At 34.8% G+C, this 16,936-nt stretch overlaps 1 protein-coding gene across 1 annotated transcript; it reads right to left on the reverse strand.

Moving 5' to 3' along the window:
* Nucleotides 1–729: 729 nt before the first annotated feature.
* LOC108553087 (octopamine receptor beta-3R-like) lies at nucleotides 730–16,086 on the reverse strand. The gene is made up of 2 exons (XM_017907855.1): nucleotides 15,980–16,086; nucleotides 730–1,229 (listed from the first exon to the last, which is right to left on the reverse strand). The coding sequence occupies exons 1-2, from the start codon at nucleotides 16,018–16,020 to the stop codon at nucleotides 1,019–1,021; spliced, it is 252 nt and encodes an 83-aa protein (XP_017763344.1). The 5' UTR covers nucleotides 16,021–16,086; the 3' UTR covers nucleotides 730–1,018.
* Nucleotides 16,087–16,936: the final 850 nt, after the last annotated feature.

Consider the following 16,936-nt stretch of genomic DNA (forward strand, 5'->3'; position numbering starts at 1 on the left):
CGAATTAGACAAAAAGGATTGGCGAATTCGATTCTTCAGAAAATTCTACCTAAATTTCTTATTAAAATATATTTCTATATTTTAATAGCTGTAATCCATCCTCATGACAGACCACGTGATCTATGACACGCAACAAATGATATCAGAAATATAAAAGGTTCACAAAATACAGCCTAAATAAATTCTAGCTAAGAAACACCATACTGGAGCTTCAGAATTTTCCAAAAGAAATAATCCAATAACATTCTCTCTCTTCTTTCTTCATCCATCACAAAGATCAAGCCAAATCCCAAGCTTGACACTGGAACTGCCAAACCAGTCAGTATGTCTGATTCCAGACTCTTTGGTTTTACAGTTATTAAAAATGTACAACTGTCTTCAAGACAATTATCATCCACTTTTATTCAGACAGGAACTTCAACCTTTTGCAGACAGGTCTGTGGTCACATAAGAATACACTCTGGAGGAACCAAGCTCTGTTCAAGATAGTCAATACAAATATAAGATGCAGGAACTCTAGATCAGAGTTCACAGAGATTAACCGAGTCTATCCATACACAGACACGCATTCAGAACTGTAAAAATGCTCAGATGATCAACAGACACATCTGCAAAGGATCAACTATCTGTCTATGCTATATTTAGGTACATAGGTTGGTAGTTGCAGTATCAAATACTTCTTCTATCTAACAAATATTCTCGCGACCCATCTACACGACTTAGAACATGTCAACAGCTAGCTCCTCCAGTTGCTTCAGCCAAAAATTTCTTCTCAAACACTCCCCATTGTCATCCTCTATCATCCTGTCGCTTCCTCTTATTCTTTCAACCACCCTCGAAGGAGTCAAGCGATATCCAGCCAACAGACCCCTGCTCGACTGACAACGAGGTCCATTCCCTTGGCGTATCCCAGCCTGGCAAGTCGGACAATCGTTCGGCGAACGAGTCGGTACCGATTTCTCCGGTGGATCGCAAGTGACAGCTTGCTCGACGCGACTGTTCACGGGGGTTTCCCCCGCTAGACGAACTGCGACGGGGTTTTCCAGCAGCTCGCGCAACAAGGCAGGGCGCTCTTCAGCGTGTCCTTGAAGGCCTCGCGGAAGTCGCGGTTGAAGTACGCGTATATAAGCGGGTTCAGGGCGCTGTTGAAGTAACCTATCCAGAAGAGGACGGAGACCACCGTCTCTGGACAGTAGCAGGCCTCACCGCACAGGGACGTTGTTAGATACCTGGAAAAAATAAATATTAGGAGGTTAGTGGAGAAATATAGAGAGAGTATACAGATAATATTGTAGATGAAATTTGGGATAAGGTTAGGTTAGGTTTGGGTTGGGTCTTTCTGTTTAATTCGTTGATGATGCTTTTTGATGGTGGAGGTGTTAGGTTAGGATTGGATTCTATTTTTAGGATAAGGTTAGGTTTGAGTTGGGTCTTTCTGTTAGTTCGTTGACGATGCTTTTTCATGGTGGTGGTGTTAGGTTAGGATTGGATTCTATGAATTGGTCATTCCTGTGTCCTTGCAGGAAGAAAAAGAGAAGCAGAAGAGAATAATTATAGAACTCAAAGTTCTTAGAATTCATGAAACTGAAAGTGGGGACATACCCTATTGGTCTAGAGTGATAAGGTTCTCAATGCAAGTTCATTTTTATTCTATATTTTTTATTATATTCTATATTATTATCATTATTCTAAAAAATCATTCCTTTAGAAATTTTGGTAAGTGAGAAATTTGAAATATTTAGAAATATTTTTTTTCTTTCTTTAATAAAACAGCGGATAAAGAAGCCCATATAAAATAATCTATCAACATTTTCTAGGATTCCCTTTCCTTCCACGAATTTTCCTTGTTTTTAATAAATTCACAGCATGAAGCAACACGTTGAAAAATTTCTATACCATTATAAAATAGCAAAGTGCGATTCGAGGTCAGTTTATTCATTAGAACGAATCAAAAGTAGTTTAAAAGAGTTTCGTCTGTGCCTCAATTAAATGGAATTCCTCATACAGAACAGTGCTCCTTGAAAACCATTGAGACTAGCGTTCGAAAGGCACCATTCACTACAGTTCATCCAATTTTCATTGAAATCTGTTTATTATATTTCTTATCCGCAAATTGCAATGTAAATACGTGTGCCGCTTTAATCATAATGAGTATTAAAAACAGAAAATGTATCGTAATTGTCGATTCAATTTAGGAGAGATTTATTCTACGTGAAAAAATAAATTAAAGACGTAGAATAAAATTTTTGTATACGAAGCTTCGTTTTCGAGAAAATTCATTAGAAACATTGCGTGGAGCTCGAAAAACCTAACCTAATTACGACGCCTTCCACCGGATTTCACCATAACCTATTACTCCACATACACACTTGTCTTCATAAATAATGTAATAATAAGTTGTATATCATCCTTGACACTTTATTTTTCCTTTCGCAACCATTCAATAGCCATTTATTTTATTTATTTGCCAATATGGCTGCCAATGGCAACTGCAAACCATCAAATATTTACACTCAATTTTCTCGAAAACGAAGCCTCGAATAAAAAAATTTTGTTCCACATTTTCGATTTATTTTTTCACGTACAATTACCGTTTCCACATTTTTATCCATTTTACGCAACATTCGGTACATTTCTAATCCTGAAATTCGAAATTTCATTTTTCCCGATCATTTATTCCTCTTATTACCGATATTATTTTAACACCAGTGCAAGTGAGCTCTAAAAGAGTGTCGTATATTACGACACTTGTTCATTGACAGTGTTTGCACCGGGAAATTCAATTTTCCATTTTCTCTGTATTTACTCCCCCAATCCTATGGGTCGTTAGCAACGATGTTTGTTACGCTCATTCGACGTAGGATCTCGTCTCATATTTCGCGTCGAATTTCCACGCTATAGAAAGCCTGTACAATCTTTTAATTCATTTCGATGGAGGGCCAGCGACCAGGAACGAGACCTGGGTCGGAACGCGGCGTCCGCGTTCTGCCATTTTAATTAAAAAATTGTCCACGAGCGCGACGCAGTCGAAACGTTGGCCCCAGCTGCACAAATGAGAATTCATTGCACCAGCAAAGAGTTCCGCGATGTTCCAGTACATGTTCAGATTAGGACACGCTGAACGAGATATCAGGTTTGTTTTCTAGGTATTCCTGTTACTGGTAATCATTTTGGACAATTATCGCGAGATATTACTATTTTACTGTGTTTTTAAAATTTAGCTGTCTTTAAAAATTCATTGCTGTTATCTTTCTACCCTTTTCATTATGTCCATCATCCCTTACTCCATTTTTGTTAACAAGCTCAGTGGGAGATTTAGGTAAATAAAAGATGTGAGAAAATTGGAAATTTTCCAGTATGGTATATTATATTTTTCCGAAATTTCGCTCCTCAAAAAATCCATTGTTTCTGAAATTTAATAGTCTCTAATTTTGTACCATTTCTACGACGTTCAGCATCCCTTATGGCATTTTTTAAGTAGATTTCTGAAAAATTTGGTCAAGCAAAATATGTAAAAAAGTTTTCAATTCTTTCAATATAGTATATTATATTTTTCTGCCATTTAACAGTCTTTAGAAATTCATTATTAGTAACTTTCTGTCATTTTTATCACGCTCATCATCATGCCTTATGCTATTTTTTCAAATAGCCTCTTTCAACAATTTTTAAATTCCAGTAGAATTTACATCTATAGCAGTTTTATTTGTAGCAGTTATATTTATAGTAGCCTCTATAGATATAATCTAGATAAAATATGATATATTATATTTTTTTGACATTTAACAGCCTCTAAAAATTCATTACTATCAACTTTCTGCCATTTCTACGTCGTTCATCGTCATTCCTTATGCCATTTTTCAAATAAATGTCAATTTTTAAATAAATTTTTTCAAATAGCTTCTTTCAACAATTTTTAAATTGCAGTAGAATTTACGTCTATAGCAATTTTATTTATATTAGTTATATTTATAGTTATATTTATAGTAGTCATATTTATAACATCTATAGCATTTTGTCAAAAAATATTTAAAACTGTCCCAGTACGATATACCATATTTTCCTAAAATTAATTTCCCTCAAACATCCATTATATCAGCTCTTTACCATTTTCATCATCCCCCATTTATACGTTTCGAATAACTTCCAGTCAAAGAAAATACGTAAAACCATTCTACTCGAATTGTGGGAAATTTAACTAGCCCGAAATCCATTACCTTTTACCATTCCCACGATATTCATCATCCCTTATCCCATCTCCCCCAAACGCGTCTCCCCTTTCTTAATACCAGCACCTGGAAGCAACCAGTAGTTCGGCCCAGCGAAAATGGAAACTAACGAGATCCGCGGGGCCGTAAATTCGCAGAATATTAGGGGAGTGAATGAAAACCGTTCGTCGACACCTGTTTAATTCGCAGATGAAATAAACGTTCGGCTCTCGTGGAAAGTTGGGTCCAAAGAACGGCTGCAAACGTCGGAGTTATTACGGGGGATTTCGTTACTCAGCTTCTTGCTGCTCGAGAATTGATTACACTTCGACGATAGCCGCGTTAATCTTCGAAATGAATTAATGGAACCTGGAAAACTCTCTGTGGAGAGTAATAAATTCCTTATCGTTGAGGAAAGGCTCGTAGTGGTCAGCCATTTGAAGAAGTTCCGATCTCGGTGATGGTTTCTCGTCTCGTGTGTCACTTTATTTCGCTTTTTATTTTTATCCTTTAGGTACTTTCGGATATTTATTAGATTCATGATTAAATAGACGGTGCTTAATTGCTCGACCACGGTGATCGATTGCAATTTTTACTCTCCTCCACGAGGGGACTTTTGGTTGCAGAATGAGATTAATCTTCGAGCTTCTTCTCCAGTTTGACATTTATCCAGTTTACGAGACCCTGATTTCCAAGTTGCGTATCAAATTGTAACGAAATTAGGTTGCTGGGGTTTATTATACTGCGATAAAGTGGATTGAGACGAATAATAAGCTTATTACTATTTATTGTAGTAATAAGTTTATTAATAATTTGTTAAGTAATAATAATAAGTAGTAATAATAGAAATTATAGTAATCTTAAGCCTGTTTTCGTGTCTTACGTGTAAAATACTAGGAGTGTTTGTGAAATGTGTGAGAAATAATATTTAGGCAGTAGAATTTAATAAATATGGAACACCGAGTAGTATTTAAATAACGTTATTTAATTAATTATTAACGTCGACATACTGTATAAAATGTTAAGTAAATTTTTGTATTTATTCCTCTACCCCCAAAAATTCTTAAAAATTTAGGAATTGTTTAGAAACTTAAGTATTAAATTATATTTTATAATTATATTTTATATTATTAAAATTTTTGTAATTACATTATATTATATTAGATTAAAATTATTGAAATTTTTCAAATTATATTTTATGTTTAATAAAAGTCAATTAATAATGAAATAATAAATAATGAATCTTCGATATTATTTAATAAATATAATAAGTATTAAATTCGCAGTGTTTAAAAAGTAACCTAGTAATAATTTTGTATTTTTATTATCCACATATTTTTTGATAATATACAGTGTTTGAATAATTCGTGTAATTTTTATGAACACGCAGGTGTCGATGAGGGAAATAAATATCAAGTATCATAATTTAGTTGGAGAATGCTATTTGTCATATTATGGTCATTACACGAATTAACAGAGGATTGTAATTATTTACCACTGTTTATAATCGTTCGCATCAAAATAACAAGCGTTTATTTGCAAACAGATAAATGGAATCGCAAAGCAATTAAACGATCAGGCACCTTTGCCATAAACAGGTACAGTACATAATTAAATAACACAATAATCAAGTATCTCCTCCATAAATGGATAAATGTAATAATGAAGCGATTAAATACCTGTTAATTTATTTACAGATGTAAGTAATTAGAATAACGACGTAATTCGACAACCGTCATTTTCACGAATAAATTACATTATCAAATAATAAAGCAAAACGCAATTAAACAATAAAGCAATCAATGTTTCCAATTATTCTTTCTTCGTAAAGAAATAAATACGAGAATACAGGAATTAAAGAATTGTAAATTTTTCGTCACAAATAAATTATAATTTCCCTATAAACGAGCTAAAAATAAAAGGAAACTATAAATGATTCAGTATATTGTTCATAAACGAATATATGGAGCAATGAAACGATAAAAAATCATAAATTATTAATTATTATCACTGCAAATAATTGCAACAGTGAAATTATCAAGTAACGTGTTTCACTTATAATCACGAGAAAACTAAAGTAATTACAGCGGCATGAGTCTTCTCCACAAATGGTTAACGTATGCAGATACGTAGTACCTGAATAATTACACCGGATGTACTCAATGCCGTCTGTTCATAAGCATCGACACGTCACTTACTCGATAATGCTAACATCCTTTCAATTTTCCTCAAATTTAGCTGACATCGCTAATAAAAGATATTTTTCCAGATCGAAAAAGAAATAAACAAAAATTCCCCAAAGTTGGTACTAATAATTAGACTAGCAATTATTATTTTTAATTCTCGAAAATTAGAAGATGATACGAGAATAATATATCTGGTGACAATATTTAATTCAACGAAAAGAGATAATATTATATCGATTTATGAATTATAATTTACAAATTAACGGAATATTAGTTCACTATACTTTATAAATTATTGTCATTCGTAAATGGTCAATTATCTACCATTTTTAATTTACAAGGATGCTGAATATTGTCTCCGTTGATAATTATACCTAATTCCCGATTAGACACGTTTCATGCCATCGACTACTATTAATAATTCGTAGAAACAGTTAATTTGCAAAGGAAACATAGCATCGCGTCACTAACTCTCATTTTTAATTCACGAGGAAACGTAATATTTCTTCCACCGGCGGCCATCTTTAATTCTAGAATAGACGCAATTTACGTCATAGATAGTCATTTATAATTCATAAGAGCAGTTGATTTACAAAAAATAGCAATATCACGTCATGGCCGAACATTTGTCACTCTCGAAACAGCATAATACGGCTAACAGAGTACCGCTGGGTGCTATTTCTAATTCGTAAACCAATTAATCTACGAAAGAACACCACTGGCAGCCATTGTTAATTCAAGAGGAAACAGAGTGCCACGTCGTTAAGAGCCATTATTAATTCGCTAATGGACATAATGTCCTGTCATCGATTTTATCATAATAATCATAAAATCCCGAAGATCAATAACCATAAAATTTGGAACTCGATATGTTACGAAATCCCAAATTCTGAGGGACAAAATTACTCAACTTCAAATACAATACTCACATAATTCCCAAATCTAAAGATCCGCTATCAGAAAATCCTTCAATCCAAAACTCTATAATCAGAAAATCCCCAAATATAAAAATCCGCAATCAGAAAATCCCTAAATCCAAAAATCCGCAATCAAAAAATCCTCCAATCCAAAAACACGCAATCAGAAAATCCCCAAATCCAAAAATTCGCAAGCAGAAAATTTCCAAAACCGAAAATGGACGATCAATCAGAAAATTTCGAAATGCAGGAATTAATAATTGCCATGTACCTAAATTCCAAAAGTCCCTATTCGCAAATTTACGAGTGTTACTATGGGCAAGGTCAGAAAATTACTAAACACAGCGGTCATTCGTCGAAATTCTGAACTGCGAACGTCACGAGATTTCGAGCATGATACAGTCATACATGGTGGCGAGTTTCAGAATGATTTGCGTGTGACTAGCATTATTGTAGAGTCCGAACATAGGCGGGTGAACGCATGGCGTTCGATGACCGCCATAAATCGCGGGCCTGCACGGCTCGATTAGGTTGGTGGTAGACAGAGATTTCTGGTCCATGGAACGTTTGGGATCGCGTCATTTCCAGAATAAATAACTTCTGCGCAGCGGTTGGAAATATGAATATTAGTCAGCGGGAATATTCGCGGATGAGACCACTGGTCGATATCTCGGCACTAGAAATATATTGCACTGAGAAACCGCGTAGCGAAAAGAGCAAGATCCGCATTAGCCTCGGGAAAGAGAAATATCGTTTTATCGAGTGAGATTTTAACCACACGTGGTTTCTTCGACATATCATAATATTTGATCAGGATAATTTTCATTTTATGGCTTCCGTGTCATTTTTCCTTCAGAATCCAGCGATTTTACGCTTTATTTGATGTTCGTTTCTCTTCTGGTGATTTTGGGGAATTCTATAGTTCCTTGGTGATTTTAGAAAGACTAATAGTTTTCTATTAATTTTAGGAAATTCTATAGTTCTTTCTTGATTTCAGAAAGATTCATTGCTTCATATTAATTTTAGGGAATTCTACAGTTACTTGCTGATTTCAGAAAATTCTATATTTCCCTATAAATTTTAGGAAATTTCATAGTTCCTTATTGCTTTTGGAAAATTCCAAAATTTCCAATTAATTTAAATGAATTTTGTAGTTTTATATTGATTTTAGAAAGTTCTATAATTCCCTATTAATTTTAGGGAATTTTATAGTTCCATGTTACTTACAGTAAATCTCACAATTCCCTATTAATTTCATGGGAGTCTATAATTCTGTAAATAGTATCGTATATGGCATAAAACTTGCCAACTCATTTAAGAGGGACGAAAATATATATAAATGATTCTTGAATAGAACTGCTAATAAAACGAGCACGAACACATTTCTCAAAGTTTTTAGTAGTCTAGGAAATCCGTGCTCGAAAGAACTCGTTGAAAATTACACAGGCGCGAAGGTGTAATCTCTGGATAATGAAAGACGTAACAACTTCGGCCAAGTTGGAGGTGTTAAATAATTCGCGATGATATTATGGAATGTTTCGCATGAAAGTACTGTGCGATATAACGAGATGTATAATCCCACGATTCTGCCGATGCCAGAGATTTATCTGAAATTAATTAAAAGAAATGAATCAGATATCTAGATATCTTATTTAAAATTTATAATTTAAGGAAAGAAAGTATACCTTGTACATTTGCGTTAAAATGTACCTATAATTTGGAACAAGTTTATAAATTATTATACTCATTGTTAATAACAAATTGTTCACTACGTAAATTTATAATAAAAGTGGAAAAATTAATAAATTATTGCCTACTACTTGAACAAACGACGTATTTGTGTTAGAATATATTCGGAACTTACAAGAAGTTAATAAATTAATAAATTTATTGTTAATAACAAACGAAAATTGTTGATAACAAATAGTTTGCAACGCATATTAATGATAAAAGTCAAGAAAGTTAATAAATTATTAGTTATTACAGCCGAAAAGTAACTTTTAAAGGAATCGGTAAAGTTCGGAAATTTTCGCCGATCTTCGCCCGGCCACCGCTATATAAGGGGCCCGCGTGCAGGCTCGAGCCAGTTGTCGCTTTGACTTCGGAGGGTCCGCGTTAATATTTTTTTTTTTTGTTTCAGATTTTAATTATCTTTCAGATTCTATTTCTTTTATTCTAGATTTCATTGTTTGTGCATTCAAGTGTTTTGTACAATATGCGAATGCTTCGTCGTTGGTTTATTTGTATATCATCGTTGGCTAGATCAATGGCTACTCAGTGACCATTGTCCACTCTCTTGAATAATTTAATAATAATTCCTTCTTTCAGGTACTAATTATTTCTTCTTTCAGGTTCTAATCATTTTTCTTCTTCCAGATTTTATTTCTTTAATTCTATTTGTCTTTGTTTCAGCATTCGAGTATTTGGTACAATATTCGAATGCTTCGTCGTTGGTTTATTTGTATATCATCGTTGGCTAGATCAATGGCTATTCAGTAGCCATTGTCCACTCTCTTAAATAATTTAACAATAATTTCATCTTTCAGGTACCAATTATATTTTCTTTCAGGTTCTAATTATTTTTCTTCTTCCAGATTTTGTTTGTTTCATTCTATTTGTCCTTCTTTCAGCATTCGAGTATTTCGTATAATATTCGAATGCTTCGTCGTTGGTTTCCTTATGTCTCATCGTTGACTAAGTCTTTCCTTTCACAAATTTTACAACTTCCGTTCGATTTGTTTACGTTAGAGCGTTCGAGTATTTCGTATAATACTCGAGCGCTTCCTCGTTGGTATGTTTATATCTCACCGTTGGAATGTTTCTGTCTCGTAGTTATGTTGCTCAGGTCTCGTCGTTGGCTTGCTCGTTCCATTTGGTTATTATCCTTGATGGTTTCCTCGTACTAATCCCTTTCCTTTCAGCTACATATTAACAATAATATATTCTGTTTTAGCTTTTAGGTTTCTCAAGATTCTGTTTGCGACACATCAATGAACGATGCGTGCGTTTACTTTTAAGTAATCATAAGATAGATCCATAGACTAAGTATCATGTGCGCGCTATCTGTACAAAGGTAAGCTACCTAATTTGGAGCGAAATTTATAAATTCTCTATCATTTTCTTATCCCCCTCGTTTAGCAAATAGAACATAATTGTTCTCGCGATAATCGCGATCGTTCGTAAGTACCGACTAGCCTACGCGACGTGCTCTCGTGTACTCGATAAGTACATGCTTCGTAAGTCATCCTCACGACTCGTCTCCGACACTCATTTCCAGTCACTGTCAATCTCGTCATGCATCGGGTTCCAGGGTGACCCCCTCGGATCAGTGCGTCTTCTGACCTCGACGGGGCGGTCCGCTGCCTAAGTCGTACGCGACTTGGGCTCGGGCACATGCTGGCTGACGGACTAGTACCATCTACGGTTAGACCACAGGGATGATTAAGTTCTACCCCGTGTGGCTGGGATGCGAAGTGTCTGTCTTGGCCGGCAACCGCCCAGCAGGGCCCTCGCGTTGACACTAGAAGTTTCATTGGTTCAGGGACTATCCTTGGTCCACGTGTAAGTCTTGGCGAGTGCGACAGTGACTGGAATTGAGCTAGGCCCGATCGGGAGGGTGCCGAGGTATGAAGTTATCTCTGTACACGGGAGTACATCGCCTAGGCTAGTCGGTCTTTCGAATAATCGCGATCTCGTTCGGGCGCGTCGCGATTTTCTATTTGCTCGCGTGTTTGATATTTCATTCCCTATTTTTATGGGAACTTGAAAATATCTTAGCGTTGCGACAGTAGAGTTTCAGTATACCGAACCGAAACCCCTTTTGTAAGACACGAAATATAATAAAGTGTCAGTAGAGTCACTTTAACTTAATTCGCTCCAAGTTAGATTTGGGTACCTTTGATACAGGTAGCGCCAGCAGGCTGCGCCACTAGGGCGCATGTCGGGTCTCGATGCGTAGCCACCTCCACGTGGTGAGACCTGGTAATTGGTATCGTTTTCTGAAAAATAATTTTTAGGAAACGATACCGAGCTAAGAGCTACGCACCAAAGTTAAAATACCAATTGCAAACTAGTTATAAGATAGTTATAAGTTAATCATTAATTAGTTGTTAGTTAATTATAAATTATATATAAGTTAGCAATGATTTAGTAATAAATTTAAGATATGTCCTACCTCCTGTGAATATTCAATGTTCCCCTTAGAATTTTGAAAAATGGGAGTTGGCGATATTTGTTGAAGTAATATATAAATAAAGATGAATTAAGGTAAGTAAGGTTAGTAAAGTAAGGTAAGTAAAATATTATTAGTTATAAACTAGTTTTAAGTTAGTTATAAATTAGACATTATTTAGTTATAAGTTAATTATGAGTTAGTCATTAATTGGTTATAAGTTAATTGTAAATTAGTCACTAATTACTTATATTTATAAATTAGTCATTAATTAGTTGTAAGTTAATTGTAAATTAGTCATCAATTAGTTGTAAGCCTATTATATGTTAGTCACCAATTAGTTGTAATTTATTTGTAAGTTAGTTATTAAATAGTTATAAGTTAATTATACATTATATACAAGTCAGCAATGATTTAGTAATAATAAGTATAAGATATGTCTTATCTCTTATAAATTTTCAAAGTTCCTTTTGGAACTGTGAAAAATAAGAGTGGACAATATTTGTCGAAGAAATCTGCAAATTAAGACGAATTAAGGTAAGTAAGGTAAGTAAGGAAAGTATAATAATAAAAATATCCAACAATAAGAGGACTAAGTCATTTGAGTACCTCCTCTCATGTTATATTATCCTGATACAAAATCGTAAAATCGGTCTAAAGTTTTACGGATTGGCCTCAAAAGTATCGTCCGCTCAATTCTTGGAAATGACGTCATTTCTTGGAATCGATCGTCGAGGGACCTCCTATCATGTTCTGCTATCCTGATACAAAGTCCCGAAATCGGTGTAAAATTTTTCGACTAGGTTGCAAAAGTATTGTCCGCTCGATTCTTGGAAATGACGTCATTTCTCGGAATCGGTCGATGAACGACCTCCTGTCATGTTATGTTATCCTGATAAAAAATCATCAAATTGGCCGAAAGTTTCTCGTCGAAGCAGCGAAATTATTGTCCAAGGAAATTCTTGGAAATGACGTCATTTCCAGGAACTCCGTCGGTATCTACCTCTTCTCATCTTGCGTGTTCCCGATACAAAATTCTAGAAACATCATTTGGCGCCATCTATGATTTCGCAGTGTAACACAAGCTTCCAGTCCAAAATCATAGATGGCGCTTACTGACGTTTCTAGAATTTTATACGAGGAACCGTAACAAAGCTTCCAGTCCAAAATCATAGATGGCACTGACCGACGTAATTTCAATTTCTACTGGAAAATTATCAAATTACTCAATTTCTGTGACTAATTTATGAATTTTTATAATTGCATCGTAAAGAGATGCCCTTTACGAAGTTTCTAATGTAACTTTGGATATTAATTTCTCCCTAATTAATTAATTACGAGTAATTATTCCCCGGAATGTTTGTACTGATGTCGAAGATACTATCGGTTTTTCATTAATTACTGTCTCCTACGTAATTAATTTATAAATTGCATGCATACATTATAAAAACAACATCCTTGGGCATGTTCCCATATCATTTTTGTTCGTATTTCACTTCTAGTTTTGTTCATAATTAATTATTTTAGCGGCCAATCGCTGATTTCAAATCCCATACGCCGTCAAGTAATTAATAATAACAAAGTTAGTACGAAATTATATGTGAAAATTGCACGAGAATATTGCTCGAAGATCCAGCATTGCGATGCAGCTATAAAAGTTCACAAATTAATCGTAGAAATGGAATAATTTGTTGATGTTCCACCACAGAAGCATCTGTCCTTTTCTAACCGCAATATTCGTGTAAAGGCTGGTAAATTTTAATCTCTAGAATTCTTAAAACACGTCGTGTAATCAGTGGAAACGGTGGAAAACTATATAGATCTTTATCGAATGGTCAGAACTAGCCTGTTTTTGGGGCTACACAGGTCACAAGACGTCTCTAGAAAACGGGAGACGAAAGACACAGGCTAACAAAAGACAAAACACAGGGGAAGGGATCGCTTCCACATCGCTAGGATATAGAGATTATTTTATTACTTACTTTTTACTACAATAATTAGTCTAAATCCAAATCCAAGAGTTACGTTAATCGTACCATACTCGCGCTCAGTGGCACAGGTATGTATCAGACACGAGCCAAAGCAGAGATCTGTCAAAGGTCCCTTCATCCTTCGCGCCTCTTCCATAGCTAAGAGGAACCTTTCTTAACATATTACGAGTTTTCTCGCGTTTCGTGCGCCATCTGTTAAGAACCATAGACGTCAACGCGCTGTCATGTCGAACCGCGAGGTCCCTAGCTTATGTCTCAGAGATTTCTATGCGGCACGCAACGCGTTAAGGACAATTAACGTCACAATCGAAGCCTCTCGCACAAGCGAGCCGAACAATCGTATCTGCGAGCCTGTGAGCCAGCCAGAGGGCACGTCTGCCTTCCCGGATTCTCATTAAATCTGAAACATCTCGCGACTGCTGGCCGCCTTATTATTCCCAGCGGTAAGAAGGAAGTGCCATTTCCAAGGGAACATTGGCAGCCGCATCGCTTAGTCAAGCAAATAGTTAGACCTCGCGCACAGAAGGCGAGATAGAGCGAAGAAGAGAGAGTAAACTCCGGGTAAACTCGACTAGGGATGCACCGGCGCGGCTTTGCATTAATAAAACATGCGGCTGGCTCAGCTTTCGCGAGTATTCACCGTCCCTGGGAACTCGCTCGTCGATGGAACCGAGAGTATCTGAACGGCTCGCAGCCACCATCGTGTTCGGAGGAACACGAGACGAGAGTTTCTGTCTTGGTCGGCTGACGCGCGGAAGAAGGACGCTTCCGGTGCTGCGATTTGCAAGGGAACGAGCACTACCGGGAGGCAAGATGGAGAGTATCGAAGTATTTCGCGAAGGAGGACGTGGTATGGTAATGTGGTACGAGGATAGGTTTGGGTTAGAGAATGCGGTTCTCGGAGGAAGATGCATGGCAGATGTACGTTTAGCAGCTTCCACTTGGAGGAAACTCTGTTCCGATTGGTTGCGGACATGTCTGCTCTGAAACGGAGACAGATTGCTTCCACGAATTTTTGTTTCTGATTGGAAACGTGCATTTTGTAAATGGGGTGAACAGAGTGAGGCTTTAATTGCTGGAGAGACTAAGTAACGATACACCATTGGCGTAGATATAGATAGTATCAGGCTTAGGTTAGGTTAGCTTACGTTATAGATAGTATCAGGGTTGAGTTACTTACCGATGAAGGTTAAAAAATAAAGCAATGACTTGCGAATTTTTGTATAATATATTCTTCTGCTGAGATACGAAGATCAAAATTTTTATTTTATTTTTTACTTAGTAAGATTGTTGTTGAGAATTTTATATAGGGGGGAGATCAAACAGTGATACACCATCGAAGTAGATATAGATAGTGTCAGGGTTGAGATATTTACTAACAAAGAGTAAGAAATAAAGCAATGACTTTTGAATCTTTGTATAATATATTCTTTGACTGCTAAAATACGAAGATTAAAATGTTTTAATTTATTTTTCACTTACTAAGATTATTGTTAAAAATTTTTAATAGTCGGAGAGATTATAGAGTGATGCATCATTGGCGTAGCTATAAATAATGTCGAGATTGAGTCACTTACTGACGAAGATCAAGAAATAAATCAATGACTTGCGAATTTTTGTATAATATATTCTTCGTCTGCTAAGATAAAATAAAAGAGAAAATTAAAATTTTTTAATTTATCTTATACTTAGTATGATTATTAACATTTTAAATAATCGGAGAGATTAAATAATGATGCACCATTGGCGTAGATATAGATCGTGTCAATTATAAGTACATATACTAACGCATACTAAAATATAAAATAATAACTTGTGAATGTTTTTATTATATATTCTTCGTCTGCTAAGATACGAAAATTAAAGATATTTAATTTATTTTTCACTTACTAAGATTATTGTTCAGCATTTCAAAAAGTCAGGGAGATCAAACAGTGATGCACTATTGACGTGGATATAAATAGTATCAGGATTGAGTCACTTATTGACGAAGATTAAGAAATAAATCAATGACTTGCGAATTTTTGCATAATGTATTCTTCGTTTGCTAAGATGTCAAGGTTAAAATTTTTTAATTTATTCTTTACTTACTAAGATTATTATTGAAAATTTTAAACTGTCAGAGAGATCCATATAATAATGATGCACCATTGGCGTAAATATAGATAGCGTTAGTGTTGAGTCATTTATTGGCGAAGCTTAAGAAATAAAGCAATGACTTGCGAATTCTAGTATAATATTGTATATTTCTCGTCTGCTGAGATACAAAGATTAAAATTTTTTAATTCATTCTTTAGTAAGAAAGGTTATCATTGAGCATTTCAAACGGTCAAAAGAAATATTTCTTTTTACTTGAAATAATTGACAAATGAACGATTAAAGAATTAAGTGGTTGAAGATAAAGGTTATTCAAATAAGGGTGAAGAAAGAAGATTGGATCGATGGTGTTAAAGAGATGGTTGTTTTAAAAAGGTAGGAATAATCGAAGTATAATGTCGTTTCCGCTTACCAAAGGAAAAATGGCAGCCAGCAAAGGAGGAACGCGCCCATTATTATTCCGAGCGTCCTCGCAGCTTTGTGCTCGGCCCTCCAGCTCTTCGTTTGCTGTCGTATCGAAGTGCCTGAAAAATTGCAAATTTACGATCGTTACCACTCAACGTATTGATAAATGAATCGTGAAATGACAAAATCCACTTATTTTTACGATATAAAAGGTCAGGAAAATTAATTCGAATATATTTCAGTGATCTGCGATGCCATGATTATTTAGTATGAATATTATTAATAATAATTACTTAATAATATATTGTAACTATGAACGTAGACAATAAAATATATATTGACAAAACTTGTTATAATAAAGGAGAATTTTGTGACGTACAATAATATAAAAGAGTCGATAAATAATTAATATTAGAGAGTAACAGTGGTGTAGGTTTTAACATGCTGAAACAAGATGGCGCTGGAAGCCATGTAGAGTCCTCCAGAAGAAGAAAATTTTCTACATGTAGATCCAAATAATTTCAATATCATAACTTCCAATAATAATAAATCGAATTAAAATTTAACATCACGAAAGGCTCAGTCATTAATTAGTTGTTAGTTAATTATAAATTATATATAAGTTAGCAATGATTTAGTAATAAGTTTAAGATATGTCCTACCTCCTGTGAATATTCAATGTTCCCCTTAGAATTTTGAAAAATGGGAGTTGGCGATATTTGTTGAAGTAATATATAAATAAAGATGAATTAAGGTAAGTAAGGTTAGTAAAGTAAGGTAAGTAAAATATTATTAGTTATAAACTAGTTTTAAGTTAGTTATAAATTAGACATTATTTAGTTATAAGTTAATTATGAGTTAGTCATTAATTGGTTATAAGTTAATTGTAAATTAGTCACTAATTACTTATATTTATAAATTAGTCATTAATTAGTTGTAAGTTAATTGTAAATTAGTCATCAAT

Source organism: Eufriesea mexicana, unplaced genomic scaffold (assembly GCF_001483705.2).
Source record: "Eufriesea mexicana isolate 0111107269 unplaced genomic scaffold, ASM148370v2 scaffold9269, whole genome shotgun sequence".
Lineage (NCBI taxonomy): Eukaryota > Metazoa > Arthropoda > Insecta > Hymenoptera > Apidae > Eufriesea > Eufriesea mexicana.